We start from the raw sequence: 16392 nt of genomic DNA on the forward strand, positions 1-16392 counted from the left end.
GCCTCGTTATTAGCATTTTAATTAAGATCGATACGACAAGGAGGAAATTATGGATGTCACGTGGTATAGCACGCTGTGACAAAGAACTCGCAAGGTATCGTCGATTCACGACACGTTGCACCCCTAATACCAGCAATTACAGTCTTTTATATCGGCAGTTTTTATACAAAGTAATCATTACAATACTATGTCGAACCAATTAGAGCAGAGACATGCCGAGTCGATCATTTTTACTCGTGTCACACGATCGAAGGAATTACGTGGGAGATCGAACGATCGTCGAGTCGAGTCGAGTCGAGTCGAGGCGAGGCGAAGGTTTTCCACAGGGGATGGGTAAAGAAAGAAAGAAAAAGAGGCAACGTCGCGTCGATCGGCCGATCGAGTCACGAGAGTTTGCTACGTAGCATCGCGTTGCATCCGATTCTTCAAGGACTCATCGGCGGTGGTAAAGTTCACCACGGTCTCTGGGAGTCGTGGGTGCGCGAGAAATGCATGGCGCGTTGCACCACGCCGCGAGTAGCGTTCCCGTCTCCTCACGTGACCGATACTCGTTACAAACTCGCCGAGTTATTATCTCTAAGCCAATTAGAAGCACCTGAGAAAATAGGGATAACCGCATTCTGATCCACGTAAGCCGGACCTCCTCCTACTACTCCGTTGTCAATGTTGCTCGTCGAATTCTTTTCTTTCTTTCCTTTCCCCCCTCCCCCTCTCTTTGATCCGATCTTTGTTACACGAACGTCCAGAAGGTCGACTTGCAAATTGGAGAACGCGAAGAGCTGAAAGGTTTTTCTCACGAAAGGTCATCCGTAGCGAATCCAAAGGAGCTCGCCAACGTTACCGATTGTAATTGGCTCCCCCACGGCTAATTCTATCACAGACGCGCGTTTCAATAGATCTGTGTATTCTCACCATCATGCTCGCTCACCAACACGAATGTTTATCTCTTTTATCGCTGAAGCCGCTCCAACCGCCTTTCTAAATTTAAACGAAAATATTTTTCACCTCTCCTCCTCTTCTCTCTCTCTCTCTTTTTTTTTTTTTTTTTTACAATCTCGAAGTTTGCAAACACTCGAAAAATTGTGGAAACACATCCGTGCACGGGACTTAATTATACAAGAATTTTATCAACATTGTTCGTAAGAATCGAAAGGCACCAACAATTACGCGAGCTGTGCGCAATTTTTCACGGCTAGAAATTAAACGCTGACCAACCAAGAGCAAGTAATAATTTATGTAATCCCATTCGAGGCCGGCGCGCAACGAGAACATTGTAATAAGCCACGATCCGACTCATTCGAGTCGACTGTCTTAATTGCTAAACCGTTGATTACTACTAATCCCGTAATACGTTCTAAATCATCGCGTCGACGGGCTCATTTGTATCTTTGTACGTATTACCGGTAGTGAAACAATGTCTCGCAATCGTATCGATTCGAAAAAATTGCAAATGGATGTGGCGGTAATTCAGAGAAGATTGATAAAATAAATATACGAATGTAAACCGGTCGCGATTTAAACAAACGGAACGTCAAAAACATTTACGAGCGAATATACGCGCCTTTTCCTTCCTTGCTATTATAACGGAACATTATCGAGAGATATTCAGAAATATCAAACAAATGTAAATTCACATTTGTCAAAAATACTTCGCTCGATGTACAATTAATCGTGTTACAACGCGACGCAACGAATCGAGATGATGACGAACGAAAGGAATGGTGTGCAAACACAAGGAGAGATATAGTTTTTTCTAATTTTAATCGTGGATGTAGCGGTAGTAATGTAACGGCGATATATGGGAGCGGATACATATTTTTACGCATTTCGACGAGGCGGAGTGGAATAAGCGGCGCGCAAGATCAAGGGAATCTGGTTTTCTAGGCGCAGTTTCAAGTGTATGCGCGCTTGAACCGGACGCATTTGCATGAAACCGCTTCGTCTCGTGACGAAGAGCGCGATAGGAACGGGTCCAGTCATCGTGCTCTTGCGCGCCGCAGATCTTATCCCTTTAATCACCACCGACCCGCGCACAAATGGATTCTTTCGATTCCAATCCTCGCCTTCTTCCAATAGCTATCCGCTTGTGCGTTCTGAATAATCGCGTTTACGAGAACGTTTATTCTTTTTCTCGCAAAAATAGCACAAGATAAGATACATAGAATCGAGAGTGTCGGATAATTTGGTCAATGTCATTTCTACGAAAGTTTAACTTTCTCTCGAAGAAATTTTACACGCATACGTTTCTCGGATAGAAACGAAGCTAAGCTGAGCGGAACCTTGACTCGTTTTAAACACGGACGAATAATATTACTACGCTTCACGTTGAACACGCGGAGGAACAATACACGCAAAATACAGGTTCGAACAATAATTCGTACGCATAATTCATCGCGTACGAATGATTTATATCGATAAAAATTGTCTAATAAATTTTCTACCAATACGTTTTTAGCGCAATACATATATTTTTTTTTTTTACTCTGTAATTACACGCTACGCTATATATGCATATGAAATTCATTAATCATAGCTTAACTTGCTTTCACGATGCTTACCGATACCGACATTTTAAAATGATTTCACAAAAAACTGTTTACACTCACGTTGGAGAGAGGGGAAATTTATTACGCGTACTTGACACACGAATTTATAATATCCCGATATGAGAATTATAGAATCGTTTCGGTGAACGACGCGCATAAAATTCTCTCTTCTCTCTCTCTCTCTCTCTCTCTTTAAACTCGCCTTTTATGCACGTTCATCGCCACTCGCCGTTTCTTTCACCCTCTCACCGCCCCAATAATCCAACGATTTTGCCATAATAAAAACTGACCGAGTGACGCGATATATACTTTAAACTGTCTTCTACTTAATTGAGAAATAACAGATAATTTTCCACCGGTTAAGGTATCGCAAACGTTCACCTTCGTTCACCAGGAAGAATGCGTTCTTACGTAAAAAAAAATCATAGCCGATTTCAGGTTATTTAATTGATATCGCGTTCTTGTATATATATCGGTCAAATTTAATTTTATAGTTTGCGCGTTTTTCTTCGTAACAAACACATTCGACGACATTGTTTTTCTAAACCATCTTTACTAATTATTCGTGAAATATCAAGAAACGTAAGACTATTTCTCTATTATCGACGATTTAAAAGAAGGAAATATCGTTTCATCAACGGAATATATTAAATTATTAGAAAAAGTAGTTGCACCATTACTAAGCCAACGCAACATTAATACGTTTTATCCATGTAATTTAGCGTATTTAATTTATTATAAATTAAAGCGTGCATAATCGATCCATTTCGAATTACACGAGTTACGAGGCGTATCCGAATTTTAATCATTATTTACATACATGTATATACACATTATTAAGGGAAATGAAGGAAATAAGCGCTGCACACACAGGTTAATAATCCGTCGATTACGCGACATCGTTTGCAAACACGTGTCGTACACCTTTAATTTCCAACGCGTATACGTAATACACCGAAATCATGATAATGGAATACTTGTTGTCTACTTAACTCGAGTATCGTTCCCTTACTTGTAATTAATACTTGACAACACACGAAGCATCGAGCAATCTACAATTAATCCTAAAATCCTGCGTTAATCGAATCGCTTTTTATCAAGTTTTTCCTTAGAAAGCGTAGTTATGAACGACGGATAATACAGGAATACATGGCTCTAAATTAAACAAGAATTAAACCGTTTTTCAAGATAATTCGCTTTCTCTATCTTCCGTTTACCTTATTTCGAAAAAAAAAGGAATGCATACAGGAATGATATTTGAATATTACATTGTCTCCTCGAAGCGAGTTAAATTTAATCAATAATTCTCCTATATAAAATAGGAGAAAAAGCAATAAATGAGGAGTAGCGCGATCCCAGCATCGAGAGTTATTTACTTGGGCAAGAGTTGGAGCAAAACAATCGGTGACAAATATAACGGAAAGCGTGGGTGTTAATTTTTCGAATGCCCGAGAGATTACTCACTGTCTTTCCCTCTTTTGTTCCGTCTTTGTCTTTCTCCGTCAAGCTAAGCGTGATTGCATCTTTACATTCAAGGATGACTGGAATATACAAGCTCGACATGCACGAGTGGCGATCGCTCGACCCCAAATCTCGACTCCGCGTTCGAAGCCGGTTAAAAGCTACTGCTGTACCCGTATTGACCGGCGTTAAAGACTCGACGCTTCATTGGGAAACGACAGGGCGAGATACATTCGAAAATAGCACGTGGTGAAAATAACGATAAATTTACGAGACACATCGTTAAAGCGCAACAACGAAAACGAAACATTTTGTATTCAAAATTAACGCGTATCGTGTTTTGAAAAGATCCGAAAGATAAGAAAATATGAAACAAGCATGATCTTAAATCACGTATATTATTATCGGAAAAATTGAAAAGAAATTTTAATCCAAAATAAAATCGTAACGATTATGCAACAATCTCCTTCCTTTTCACTAACACGTTTCGATATTTATGCGAAAGGGAAATGATAAAATTTTGATGTAATTTTGAATAATAAAATGCTTGCTTTGTCGTAGCATTATGAAAAGTATTTTGTCAAAGAACGAATAAATTTTAAAAATGAATTCAAATATATATACGTATCTTCTTTTTTTTTTTTTTTTTTTTTCAAATCGAAGTATTCTTTACAGATGAAGTAACCGGTGAAAGGAAAATGAAAGCTAAACTCGTTGAGCTGTTTTATGGAAAGTTTAAAAGTGTACAAGTTTTAACTTTACCGTTTTAATGAACCTTAGGAAAATTGTACAAGTACAGGAAGCCAACGAACACCGGTGATCGCATTTACGAAGACGAACAAGGAGATGCACGTAATCTCTCAATTTCACTCGAAGGGAGGCGTTATAAGAGATCTTGCGACTCTTTTCTTTTTTTTTTTTCTTTTTTAAACTAGCGACACATTCTCGTTGCCGAAAATGGACAAAGTAGAAACGAAACTCGTCGATCGATGTTCTTTTCATTGCGTGTTTCTATTTTACTTAGCATTCGATATTTGCCAATGTTACGAAACGATTTATTCGATTTCACATCTATCGACGTAGATGCAAAATTCGTTGGAAAATGAATTAATTTTTATGAAATCGTTATTTCAAATTCGTAACGGTTAATAAATTTCAACGGTTGCAATTTTCTGCATCAAAGATGGCGGAGTTATTTTGGAATAATCTTTCAATCGTTTCTCCTTCTCCTTCAATATTTAAAGATATTTTTGTGTAGAAAATCGTTGAGAACCGTCGTTCTTTGAGTGCGATCATTTTTGACGTAATTACTTCTCCGCAATTATATTCTCCGAAGTAATTAATAAAATTGCAATGACATAATTTATATATACAGATAATAGGTACAAGAAACTGGAACAGTAACAACGTCTGTTTGAAACGCGGGTGTCAGCGGCTGTACCTTATAAATCAATAGAGTTAGTCTGTAAACAGGATGTTAAATTGAAGGCGACAGCACAGGATCGCATTCCGATGAAAAAAAAAGTCAAAGGTGTCTCGCAATTTATAAGTAGTATAATTGCACAAATTGGAGTAAGACAGACCCTACAGGTCGTTCCAGAATCTCGATAGATCGTGGCCAACAGTGATAAATATACAAATTTTGCAAACAAATAATTACACGTAAGGATATTTTTCAAACGGATTCCTTTGAAGTTTTTTTTTTTTCTTTTTTCGATCAATTTCAAACAAAGAAACGACTTTACCAAAAATGTCTCGCGAGCATGTCTGGTATATTTGATCGTATTCATTATGTATATAAACGCTGGCAAATCTGTACATTCGCTTACCTCGTTCCAGTGTTTCTCAATCGTTGACGTATCACAACACACCGATCTATCATTCGCGTATCATTATTATTTCCATCAGACGAACTTAATCGATTTTAACTTTTAAGATGACAATCCTGATCCTCTCGATCTGAGATGAAAAATTTGTTTAATTTTAAGAAGTATCGTAATCCAAAAATGTTGGGAAACACTGTCTCTCGGAGAAACAGAATGAGCTTGGCCGGTGCACGTGATCATGGCCGGCGCAATGTGTCTCGCGTCACGTGCATCGGGCACTGCACCGACTACCACGCTCTTGTGCACGTGAATTCTGCATAAAGGAATATATCGACAGCTTTTATATAGCTGGACGGAAATCAAGTCTACCCGAGCTCGCGCCACTCGTTGTCAATCGAATTAATAACATCCGTTTATAAACCTTTTAATCTTTTCTGACCTCCTACATACATACACTTATTTCTTCACTGTCCGATATTAAATTTTGCTATTTAAAAATTTTCGATACGGATTTATATTACGATACTATCACGCCTCCTACAGAAATTTTACATATCTATGTTCGAAACATTTCGCTCGAAACACTCTAAATGTGAATTATTCGTCGTCTCGACGACTTTTGCACAAACTTTTGTCTGTGTTATGATATTTGGCTGCGAGTATTTTTGAATTTTATTAATGCCGCTTGCGTTTTTTTCTCTCCTTCCCAACTATATATACTGGAATATAAAACTGTGAAAAAAAAAAAAAAAAAAAATGTATAAACTCGTAAGTTTCTAAAATTGTCAGAAATTTGTTTCCTACTTTTGACAAATGACGCATATAATTCGTTTATATAATAGGAATCGTTTCACGAACGCAAGCTTACGAGAGTTTAGCCAATTCTCATCATTTCCTATACATAATGTCACCTCGGAATGATGCAATCCAATCAAGAAAGTCCAACTTCCGCAATTCCAACGATTTCTTTCCAGCCGTGGGATTAAGAATCGGTTCTTTCTTCTAGGGTAGTTTCTCAAGCGAAAATGGAAAGAAAGAAGAAACACAGTTATAGCCTCGCGGCTATATAGATAGATAAGTGGGCCAATCGCGACCTAATAATTGGCAAGAAAGAAATGCGTCATACTCGCGAAAAAGTAAAAAGTATATTAGTAAACTGGTGGAAGAAACCTACGTTTAACTCCCACCTAGCCACGATAAGTCACCACGATAAAAATATATATATATATATATACATCGACTACTTGACGATGTTAATTGCTCGAATGAATTCGATTCGCATAGTCGTTTGGGGACTCGGTTATGCCATTCGATACAATAAACTTGTCCGTTTTTCCGCAAATCTGCCAGACGTATAGAAACTAATTATAGAACTTGCGTTTCCCAACTTTTTTCACGCAAAATCTCCTTCTGCAACCGAGCCGAATAAACTCTGCCGCTCTTACTTCTCGAAATATTTGTCGAATATACGAGGGATCCCCGACGACCATTCGAATCGCGAGAGCAGGAAGAATAGCGTTGTTGCAGCAATTGCCGTTTCAAGTTTAACCGAGACGAAAAAAAGCACGCGTAATTAACCACCCATAGACTCGCAAGCAATCTCTGCGAATTCGCAATCCTCGCGTCGGACGTATTTCACTCGACCCAAATACGTGGGTGACTTACGCGTTCCACAGATAGTCCAAACATAATTTTCCAGAAAAGTCGATCGTTGGTTCGTTTGGAAAGTACGCGAGATTATCCGTGGATAGTAGTATCGCTTTCTCGTAGTACCACTTTCCGCTCGATAAGAATAAGAGAAAAAGAGGGGGAAAAAAAATCGAAAAAGTTTTCAACGTACAGGATATATTCCTTTCCACGGGTAAGAAAGTAAAATCTAATAAGCGAGTGCCAGTAAAAGATATAAATTAACGACATCCACGACCTCATTTTCCTAGTTTAATAGTTTTGTATCTAGAAACTCGCGTTTCTAATTAATCTGCCAATAATTCACCATAAGCCAACGCTATTAATATAGGAATAACGCTGTTTATATATATATATATATTCGAGTTAACGTAAATAATTTAAGCGGAAAGAAGCGTAGAAAAATTATCAATTAAATATAATCTCGTTACACGTTGCTACATTCATAACCTTGGCGTACACTGCGAGTAATAGTAATAGTAAATTTGCATACACAGCTCACCGAAGGCCCGTGTACGGTAAATTCACTTCCGCGCATTAATTATGTGGCTTGATTTCGCTAATAATTTACTGGATCGACACGCCGTTACATGCACTATGACACATTAATTCAGTTCCTCGTATGTAATTGATTCGCGAATCAATCACACATTCGCGGAACATGGATACTCGAAACATGGTGGAAGAAAATCTTGTACAGTTATATTTCGCCGACGCAATTAATTTCGCGTGAAAGCAAACTTTGATGTATATCGCGTGTACAAAGATGCGATAGATTCTGGATAAGATTTTAATCGGGTTCCCGTTATCCGCGACCCAATATATCCATCGCTCGAAATTGGAAATTTTCATCGATTTCGTTTCTCCATCTCGTCCAACGACCCGATGATTATTCTCGTTATTCCTGGTTCGAAACGAGAGACAGCCTTGTATCGGGCCGGACGAACGAACGGCGAAGACGAGGCCGGTGTTAATTGACGGAACAGCCGCGGTGGTCGCGTGAATCGAGCGGAGTGGCCGACGCGCGCACGTGACTCGGTCACACTTTTCCTTCCACGGTATTAACCCGTACGAGGAAAGGTGTAGCGACTCTCTTTCTTTCCACCGACGATCGGGGTATGTACGATCGGCACGTGCACCGACACGTGGAATTCATGCGCGGCACGTGATCTCCGCTGCTGCACAGCCTGTTTGCGGGGGAGGGGGAGGCATTGATATTATCCTCCGTTGCCCCACATCATCGCTATAATGACTAAGTATGTAAGTAAGTAAGTAGTTTCTCCATCGACGCCCGTTACTCACGTTCGTCCCCGGCTCTCGTCACTCTTGTTCCATCCATCGATGTTTCCTTCCAACAATTCTTCTTTTCTTTTTTCTTTTTTTCGTACGATCGAATCAACGATCGTTTCGAATCAACACGTTCGTGTATCGCAGTTTCAACGAAGATTCGACGTGAAAAGAAAAAAAACTCGACGAAGGATATTCGTTCACGGCCAGTGCACAACTACTTCCTCGCTCTGTAATTTCGTACTTTTTGCACGCGAATCTTATCAATCAGGTTAGAGAAGATTCTCGATCAGATGAAACGGACAAATAGGGGGGGAATAGATGGGATGCTAACGGAAATTCAACTGGATGCTGGTAAGTTTATAGAATCTTTGCGATTCCCTGTAGTAGGAGCGTTTCACTGCTGAAAATATCAACGTTTCGCGAACGTAAGGAGGTTTCGTTTTTTCGATGTGGAAAGTCATGCATAATTGCGTGTTAACTTAAAATATAAGTTTCATAAGGCTTAAGAAAGGCTTCCTGTTTCATATAAAGATGTTATGTAACTGTCATCGTGATGAAAATAATGGTGTTGAAAACAACGATATACAAGGTGTTAAAAAGAGCACCACACCAAGAAGGAATAAATGATATTTATCGATGAAAAAAAAGAAGTGTTATTTCTCTCGACGAATGTTATCATTACATTTATCCTCCACATTATATCACAAAATGTATTACAAAGGATGATAAATAGCAAAAGTAATAATAATTTTGGGAATATCAATAATATTTCGCAAAATCAAAAATTCTTCTTTATTCTCTCGAAATATTAAAATTAAAGGAAAAAAAAAAAAAAAAAAAAAAAAACAAACAAAAAACAAAAAACATGGAACGAGGATAAGATATCGCGTTGAAAAAATTTTGTTGCAAAATTATGATTATTACTATTTAATTTGCATTCGTATGAAGATGAATACAAGAAGATAATCGAAGAATAAATAAACTAAACATTCTTGAATAAACGTTCTTTAACCTTCGACTCGTAGTAACCAGACCAATTAAAAAAACATTCTGTAGATTTAAACTTATTAAATTGAATGGAAATCTGGCACGATTAGCGACGTGAATGTTTATAATGGCATAAATTCTCGTATATAATTATAATTCATACCATAAGTACACACTCTTTCGTCATTTTCTAAATATGGGATTCTTTATGGCTGCATTAAAGAATACAGCTTAATTATACTAAACTCTCGTGATTAATATTTTATATATAAATTGAAATGATGTATGCATACGTAAAGTGAAATACAAGGACCGTTTCTATTCTTGTCTCTCTGAGAAACAGTGCGAGAGTTCAAGGTTTTGTATAAAAAATGAGACGGTGGGACAGACGATGAAAGAAGAAAAGTGGTGGAAGAAGCGTAATATATTATACTCTGTAAAGGAATTATATACTGTAACAATTTTGAATGCTGTCACGTACCGAAAAGACGGCTCGACCGTGTCGGATTATCGTGATTAGCATCTGTAGAAGGAAATGTTCTACTTTCGTGAGAGCGAAAGAGAAACGAAGAATGGGAAAAGGGTAGGGCTGTAATTGTTCGAAATAAAAGCAGAGAATGCAAGTGGGAATTGAAAGGGAAAGAGAGAGAGAGAGAGAGAGAGAGAGAGAGAGAGAGAGAGAGAGAGAGAGAGAGAGAAAGAGGGAAAGAGAAAGAACAGCAAAGATTGACTTGACGCTCTTAGCTAGTTAATTGCAACGATTAAACATAGTAAACTCGACGAGATTTGCCTACCTACTTTGTGCCCATTAAAAAATCAAATTTACTCGAACGATGCAAAAAAAAAAAAAAAGTCATTTTCTTTGATAATTGAATAATTTGATATAATAATTTTAAATATTTAACGACGAAATTAAAAATAGAATTATTTAAGTTTTCCAACTCGTTTTAAATTGAAAATATCAAAGTTACATTTCCAAGGATGTAACGATTCAAAAAAATTAAGCAAAGATTAAAAAAAAAAAAAAAAAAGAAAAAGATGGATCGCTCGCATACCTGGTGTGAGCCTTTCCTGCGGAGGATATCCTAGCACCTGTGTTCCAGTTAAAGACACGACGATCAGGATTTTGACAACTATCGTCTTCATTCTCACTCCTGATCTAACCTACTACTCTATTCACAAAAATAGTTGGAAACACGAGAACAACGATTTGATGGACACGTATCCGAAAATGTTCAATTTCGTTGAAGGAAACTTCCGATTTCGATCGTGAAAAGATTTGTTAATTGACAATCTAAGTCTGGCGTGACGGTAGTCGGCAGAGCTCCTGCCACTGTCGTACTGTGCGATAGTCTGGAGGGTCGGCAGGCGCTTTCACTGGTTTTATAGGTGCGCAGGAAAGTAAGTACTTCTTCTCGAAGGGGGGGATTCTACACGACTCTTTGATACGTCACAACTATGAACTCCGTAGTTCAAGTATCATCTCGTAAAATATATCGTTTTCCAAATTGTTTCGAGCAATTTTTTTGACAAGCGAATCGATAAGTGAGATGATAAAATTGCACTCCCTACTAGATGATCGTGTCCCTGAAAATCGTTTTACTTTCAAACTTTTTACTTTTACTACCAAAGAGTACGATTGAATCCTTTCGATTTTCTTTCGTATAATAATCGAGTAACGCGTTCGAAGATATTTGAACATCGAATTTAATCGAATAAGCGTACATTGTGTCAACTCAAACAAAAAATCCGAAATAAATTTTTCATCATTTGAGAATTACACGCGCACGCTTCTAATCGGACTCTATTCTAACTATTACGAATCGGCGATTCGTTGATAAGAAATACGGCAAAAGTAAAAAGTAAGGGAAAATATGCAAACGAAGCGCCTGACGGTTCAATAGAGGTGGCGGTTTCGTTGTCTTTCGTTTCCTTAACAATTTATATCACGTTGACGTACTACGCTCCGTTCACGAGACTTATCATCGTTTGCCGGGTATTTACAATCGCGTTACCTCCGCCACATTGATCGATCGTTAAACTCACATGAATTATGGTTAAAGTTGTAAGATTCAGGATTTCGATCGAACATTTATTCTCGCAGATATCGCGTTTTGCCTCGATCGTCGTCACACGTTGCTTAGTTCGTCGATCGAAATTTTATCTATTTAAACGAGAAATCGATCTTCGATATGTCGTTTCCCAGTATCCGATCGATAACGTGTCGGTTTCTATTGAAAGATACCTCGCGCCATTTTATATACGCGCACGGAGAAACAGTGGAATATAAACAGTGGCCGACGAAGCGAGAGAAATAAGATTTATACAAATTTCGATCGAGGAAATTCATCTTCCGATTCGAAAGACGGTTGACAGAGGAAAGAAAAGGATATTTCAGCAAGGATAACGCGATATTAGAGCACGAGATTAATACGTCCCTCTCGTTTCAATATCTCGTTCAGTTATATAGCAGGCCGATCGTTCTTACAATTCAAATAAAAAGTAATAGAAGCAACGGATCATTTTTAAACGTCTTGAAAGCCTAGGATGATGATGATGATGATGATGATGATGCTGAACTGAACGCATGATGCTGCGCAAAGAAAATTATAAAATTGGTGCTTCAAAGTTTTTTTTCTCGGCTCGTTATACGAGAAACAAACAGACACGGCCTTAATTTGTCAATATTTTTTCTTAACAAGCAGGAACTTGTAATTATTGGCCTTAGTTTAAGTAAGAGGAGCGAGAATATATCAGAAAATCAGCGTGTCGTTTTTTACGGCACAAGATTCCCTAGAATTTTTTTTTTTTTTTTTTTTTTTCTTTTACTCGTGATCATCTAGAAGTATTGTTCGACAATTACGAGGGACGCGAACAGTCTTAAAGCCGTTTGAATCATTGTCCGTTGCACCTTGTCGGTCGTTCACGAGATGGAACATTATTGCGGCCGAGATTATTATCCTTGCTTGTTGAACATAATTCGTTCGTGTGTTTCGAAAGGCTGAGCGATCCTCCCGAGCGGTGTGTATACGTTTTATATTGCCTAACGCGCGGATACACGAGTGCTCCAGTCTAACTCATAACGCCACGAGCATTCTCGGGTCACTTTCGTGATCGTGCATCAACGTCATGTACATATTCCGTTGTTTCGAGATCGGCCAGGCTTGAGAGAGTCGACAGCCGAAAACGAGATAAATCCATTCCTTTTTCGGCTACTTTGACAAATAGACCTTCGAGTTTCGAGTTTCAGTAGCATTGAACGGCTTGAACAGTTAATTAATACACCGTTGCACAATTGTCTGCCATTTCGTTCACACACGCCAAAAATTTCATATTTATCGTGATACGTAGGCAACACGATCTTCTCCTTAGATTAATCCGTTATATTTCACATCGAGCGATTTCGCATCAAGTTTCTCTAAATTTACATTTAAATGTAATTAAACGAACGTGTAACTTTTGTCATCCCATTTAACGAGCACGATTTTTCCCGTTAATTGAGAGAATCAATGTATTTTTGTATTTTCGTATTTTTACGTGCATTCGATCCTTTTCATTTTGCTAATTTATTTGCAACGAACGATAACAAAAGTGTCATTTAAATTGTCCCCGATCGTTATTCGTTTAGTAGTTCAATTGTACACGAGCATTCTCCACTTTTAAAAATAGAACGAAATTGATGTGAGAAAGAAAAACTTGAAGCAACTGAGCTGAATAACTGCGTCACGACAACGACGGGTTCGTGTGATAATCGCTGATGCAATTCTACGAGCAATTCGTGCTCATCGTCTCAATGAAGATCGATCGATCTTCCATTGATGCATATTCCGTTGTCGTGTGAAAATATAACCTCGATGAGATACTTCTCGTTTCTTCTACGCGCTTACATTTCTTGCTTTCGTTAAAAATACGAAGAAATTCTCGTCATAAAAGGTTTTCGATTTGTTTGCTGTTACAATTTCTTCGAAATTAAATCGGTTTACGACAAGTAAAAATGGCGGGTAATATGAAACGTATCATTCATAGATGTACGTTTTTACGAGGTTGTAAATGACACATCACGATCTACGCTATTCTAAAGTAACCGAGAGATATTTTTTCTTTATGCAAATGCGATTCCTACGTGCTCGGCCTAGATGTTATTCCAGTATCTTTCATCGATATGTAAATAACATTGATCGTTACGTATGCGATGAGACCTCGTCTAATCTTATGTAGTACCGTCCGCTGTATGTGCATGCATAAATTTTACGTGCACGATGAAACGTACACGGATCGAGTAATTTTATTATGATCGACCAACTTTTTTCGTCGTGAAAAAAAAATAATACATATCGATATATTATCATCAATATCGCGCGAGTATCGAGAAGTGGTTCGTAATTATACGTTTAATAAATTTTTAATCAATTATATTTAAGGTAAAAATTACTTCAACAGCTGTTCGTTATCGTATTTTCGATCACAAATATCTCGCATAAATATGCAAATTTTGTCTCGATATAAGTGACGTCGATCTTGAACGAAATAAATATCTTTAATAATTAGCGGCCAACGTTGGAGTAAAGTTCCTGATCCTCGCTCCTCATTGTCTCGATTTACGATGTTTTCATCCAAACATTTATTATTTCACAATTATCACGGTGTCAAAGCGGTATAACTTGACCATGATCTTAATTAATACGAAAAATCTCTGCGACGCTAAAATGAAAATTAATTTTCCTCCGCCGGATCTTGTATTTCTTTCTTCTTCTTTAAATTACTGCACGTCTCATAAATGGATACTTCGAATAATTTAAATCCTCGTTTCTTGCGCGTTAAAAAAGGAGATGCACGATCAGAATGAAGGTTCGGCGTATCTGTTCTGCTTATTAATCAAAACGAACGTTATAAAAGTAACGTTTCATTGACGCTTAATGACCACGGGGATGACCTGATTTTAAGTCGGATATCAACGTTGTCCGAGAATACGTGACATTCGTTATCGCGTTACGTTCAGCTCGCTCCAAATCTTCGCTGACTTTCCGAATCTCGAATTATAAATCGTAGAATTAGTAAACGTTGGTACGCAATAAAATGCACCGTTGAAAACGATGACACCACCGTTGATACGATACGAAGATGTGAATCTTAGCAAAACTCGTAGTCGCGTGGTAAAAGATAATCAGATATTACATATTTTACGTAATAATTATACGATTAAAATAACATTTTTATAACTTTATTTGATCAAGGTATTATTTGCGACGTTATTTCGATGTTATTTTTATTAATTTAAATTAAATCGCGATTTTTTTTCTTCGTCCAATATTAATTTCCACCAATTTTCATTGCTTTTCCGATGTTCAATTAAATTTATCCCATTAGAAGGTGATTTATGCGAGTATATACCCTTAACGGTATAAACACCAGCCAATGGTGTTATACATTTTATCACACAAATAATTTCTCGCTTCGTTCCTATATGGATCGAATAACGAAAAACGCGGGTATATAAATATCGCACACAATCGTAAAATTTTCGTTACGTTAAATAATAAATCATTTTAACACAGAATTCAGTAAGACGAAATTATGAATAAATGAAACGCGCGTAGGAATTGAAAATATTCTTGGTTCGAACGAATATTATCATCCTGTATTACGATTCGTTGCAAAATAAATCAGAAAATATCTGGAACGTGAAGATAATCGGATCGTTAAACTCGATTCCATTATTTTTCATCGCCTTTGACGGAACGTGCGTAAATCAATTATCGTAAAAAAAAAAAAAAAAAAAAGAAAAAAGAGAAATCGTACTCCCTTCGTCGTCGATAAGAATTTCACTCTTGACATTGAATAGGCGAGAGGTTTTAATATAAAGTTATCTTTCCATTAGTTCCCGATATATCGTCTTATTTCACTCGGTGATCATCGATGCGGAAGGGATATAACAATGTAATCTGAACCGAAGTCGTTAATTATCCGCCATGCCTTCGGCAACGTCAACGATATTCATGGACGATATTTTTTTCTAATCGATTTGCTTCCGGATGCTCCTTGAATCGGAATCTATGTCTCGTGGGTGGACGTGAAATAGCGGCGAGCGTGGGTGCGGTATTGGATATCAGCATTGGATTATAAGCACGTGCCGTCCGTTAGTCTCGTCTGGTCGCGGTTGATCAATCTCAAGTGCCGTTCAATCGATGGAAATCGAGATAAAGGAAACTGATACGCGATCCCATTTAATTAAAACTATCCGGATATATTTTCCGTATTCCTTCCGAACAAAACGCATTCCGAAATAGAATGCGTATCGAGATAGGCCGCGTGTTAAATAGATCATAAAGTAGGCGTTTCGTGTTCGTTCCGTGAAATCGTGCAGTAACGATACGTGGAAAAATTGCCAAGTCCACGATCGACTGTATGGTGCAAATCGGTCGTGCATGCCTCGTTAAGGGTAGAACCAAGAAAATGATATAGTTTTTCCGCGGACACGATCGAGAAATACAATCAAGAAATAAATAATCCAAGGATAACACGAGGAGATATCGTACTATGTGTAAAAGGAATCGCTTGCCATTAATCGCGAACAGATAAAACGGAGATCGAACTGT

At 37.9% G+C, this 16392-nt stretch overlaps 1 protein-coding gene across 2 annotated transcripts in view; it reads right to left on the reverse strand.

The window, feature by feature from the left end:
* The window catches only part of LOC147657000 (uncharacterized), a 47341-nt gene extending 36188 nt beyond the window's left edge, over positions 1–11153 (reverse strand). The window contains exon 1 of one of the 2 annotated variants that reach the window (XM_086911769.1): positions 10852–11153. In XM_086911769.1, coding sequence (XP_086767895.1) covers positions 10852–10942 — 91 coding nt within the window. In that variant the 5' untranslated portion in view covers positions 10943–11153. Of the gene's footprint in view, positions 1–8821; positions 8983–10851 lie in introns of those variants that run through there. The other variant, XM_086911770.1, reaches the window with a different exon arrangement.
* Between the last annotated feature and the right edge of the window lie 5239 nt (positions 11154–16392).

The sequence above is a fragment of the Apis florea genome, unplaced genomic scaffold (assembly GCF_048593485.1).
Source record: "Apis florea isolate Af1SG1 unplaced genomic scaffold, ASM4859348v1 contig_3367_pilon, whole genome shotgun sequence".
Taxonomy (NCBI): domain Eukaryota; kingdom Metazoa; phylum Arthropoda; class Insecta; order Hymenoptera; family Apidae; genus Apis; species Apis florea.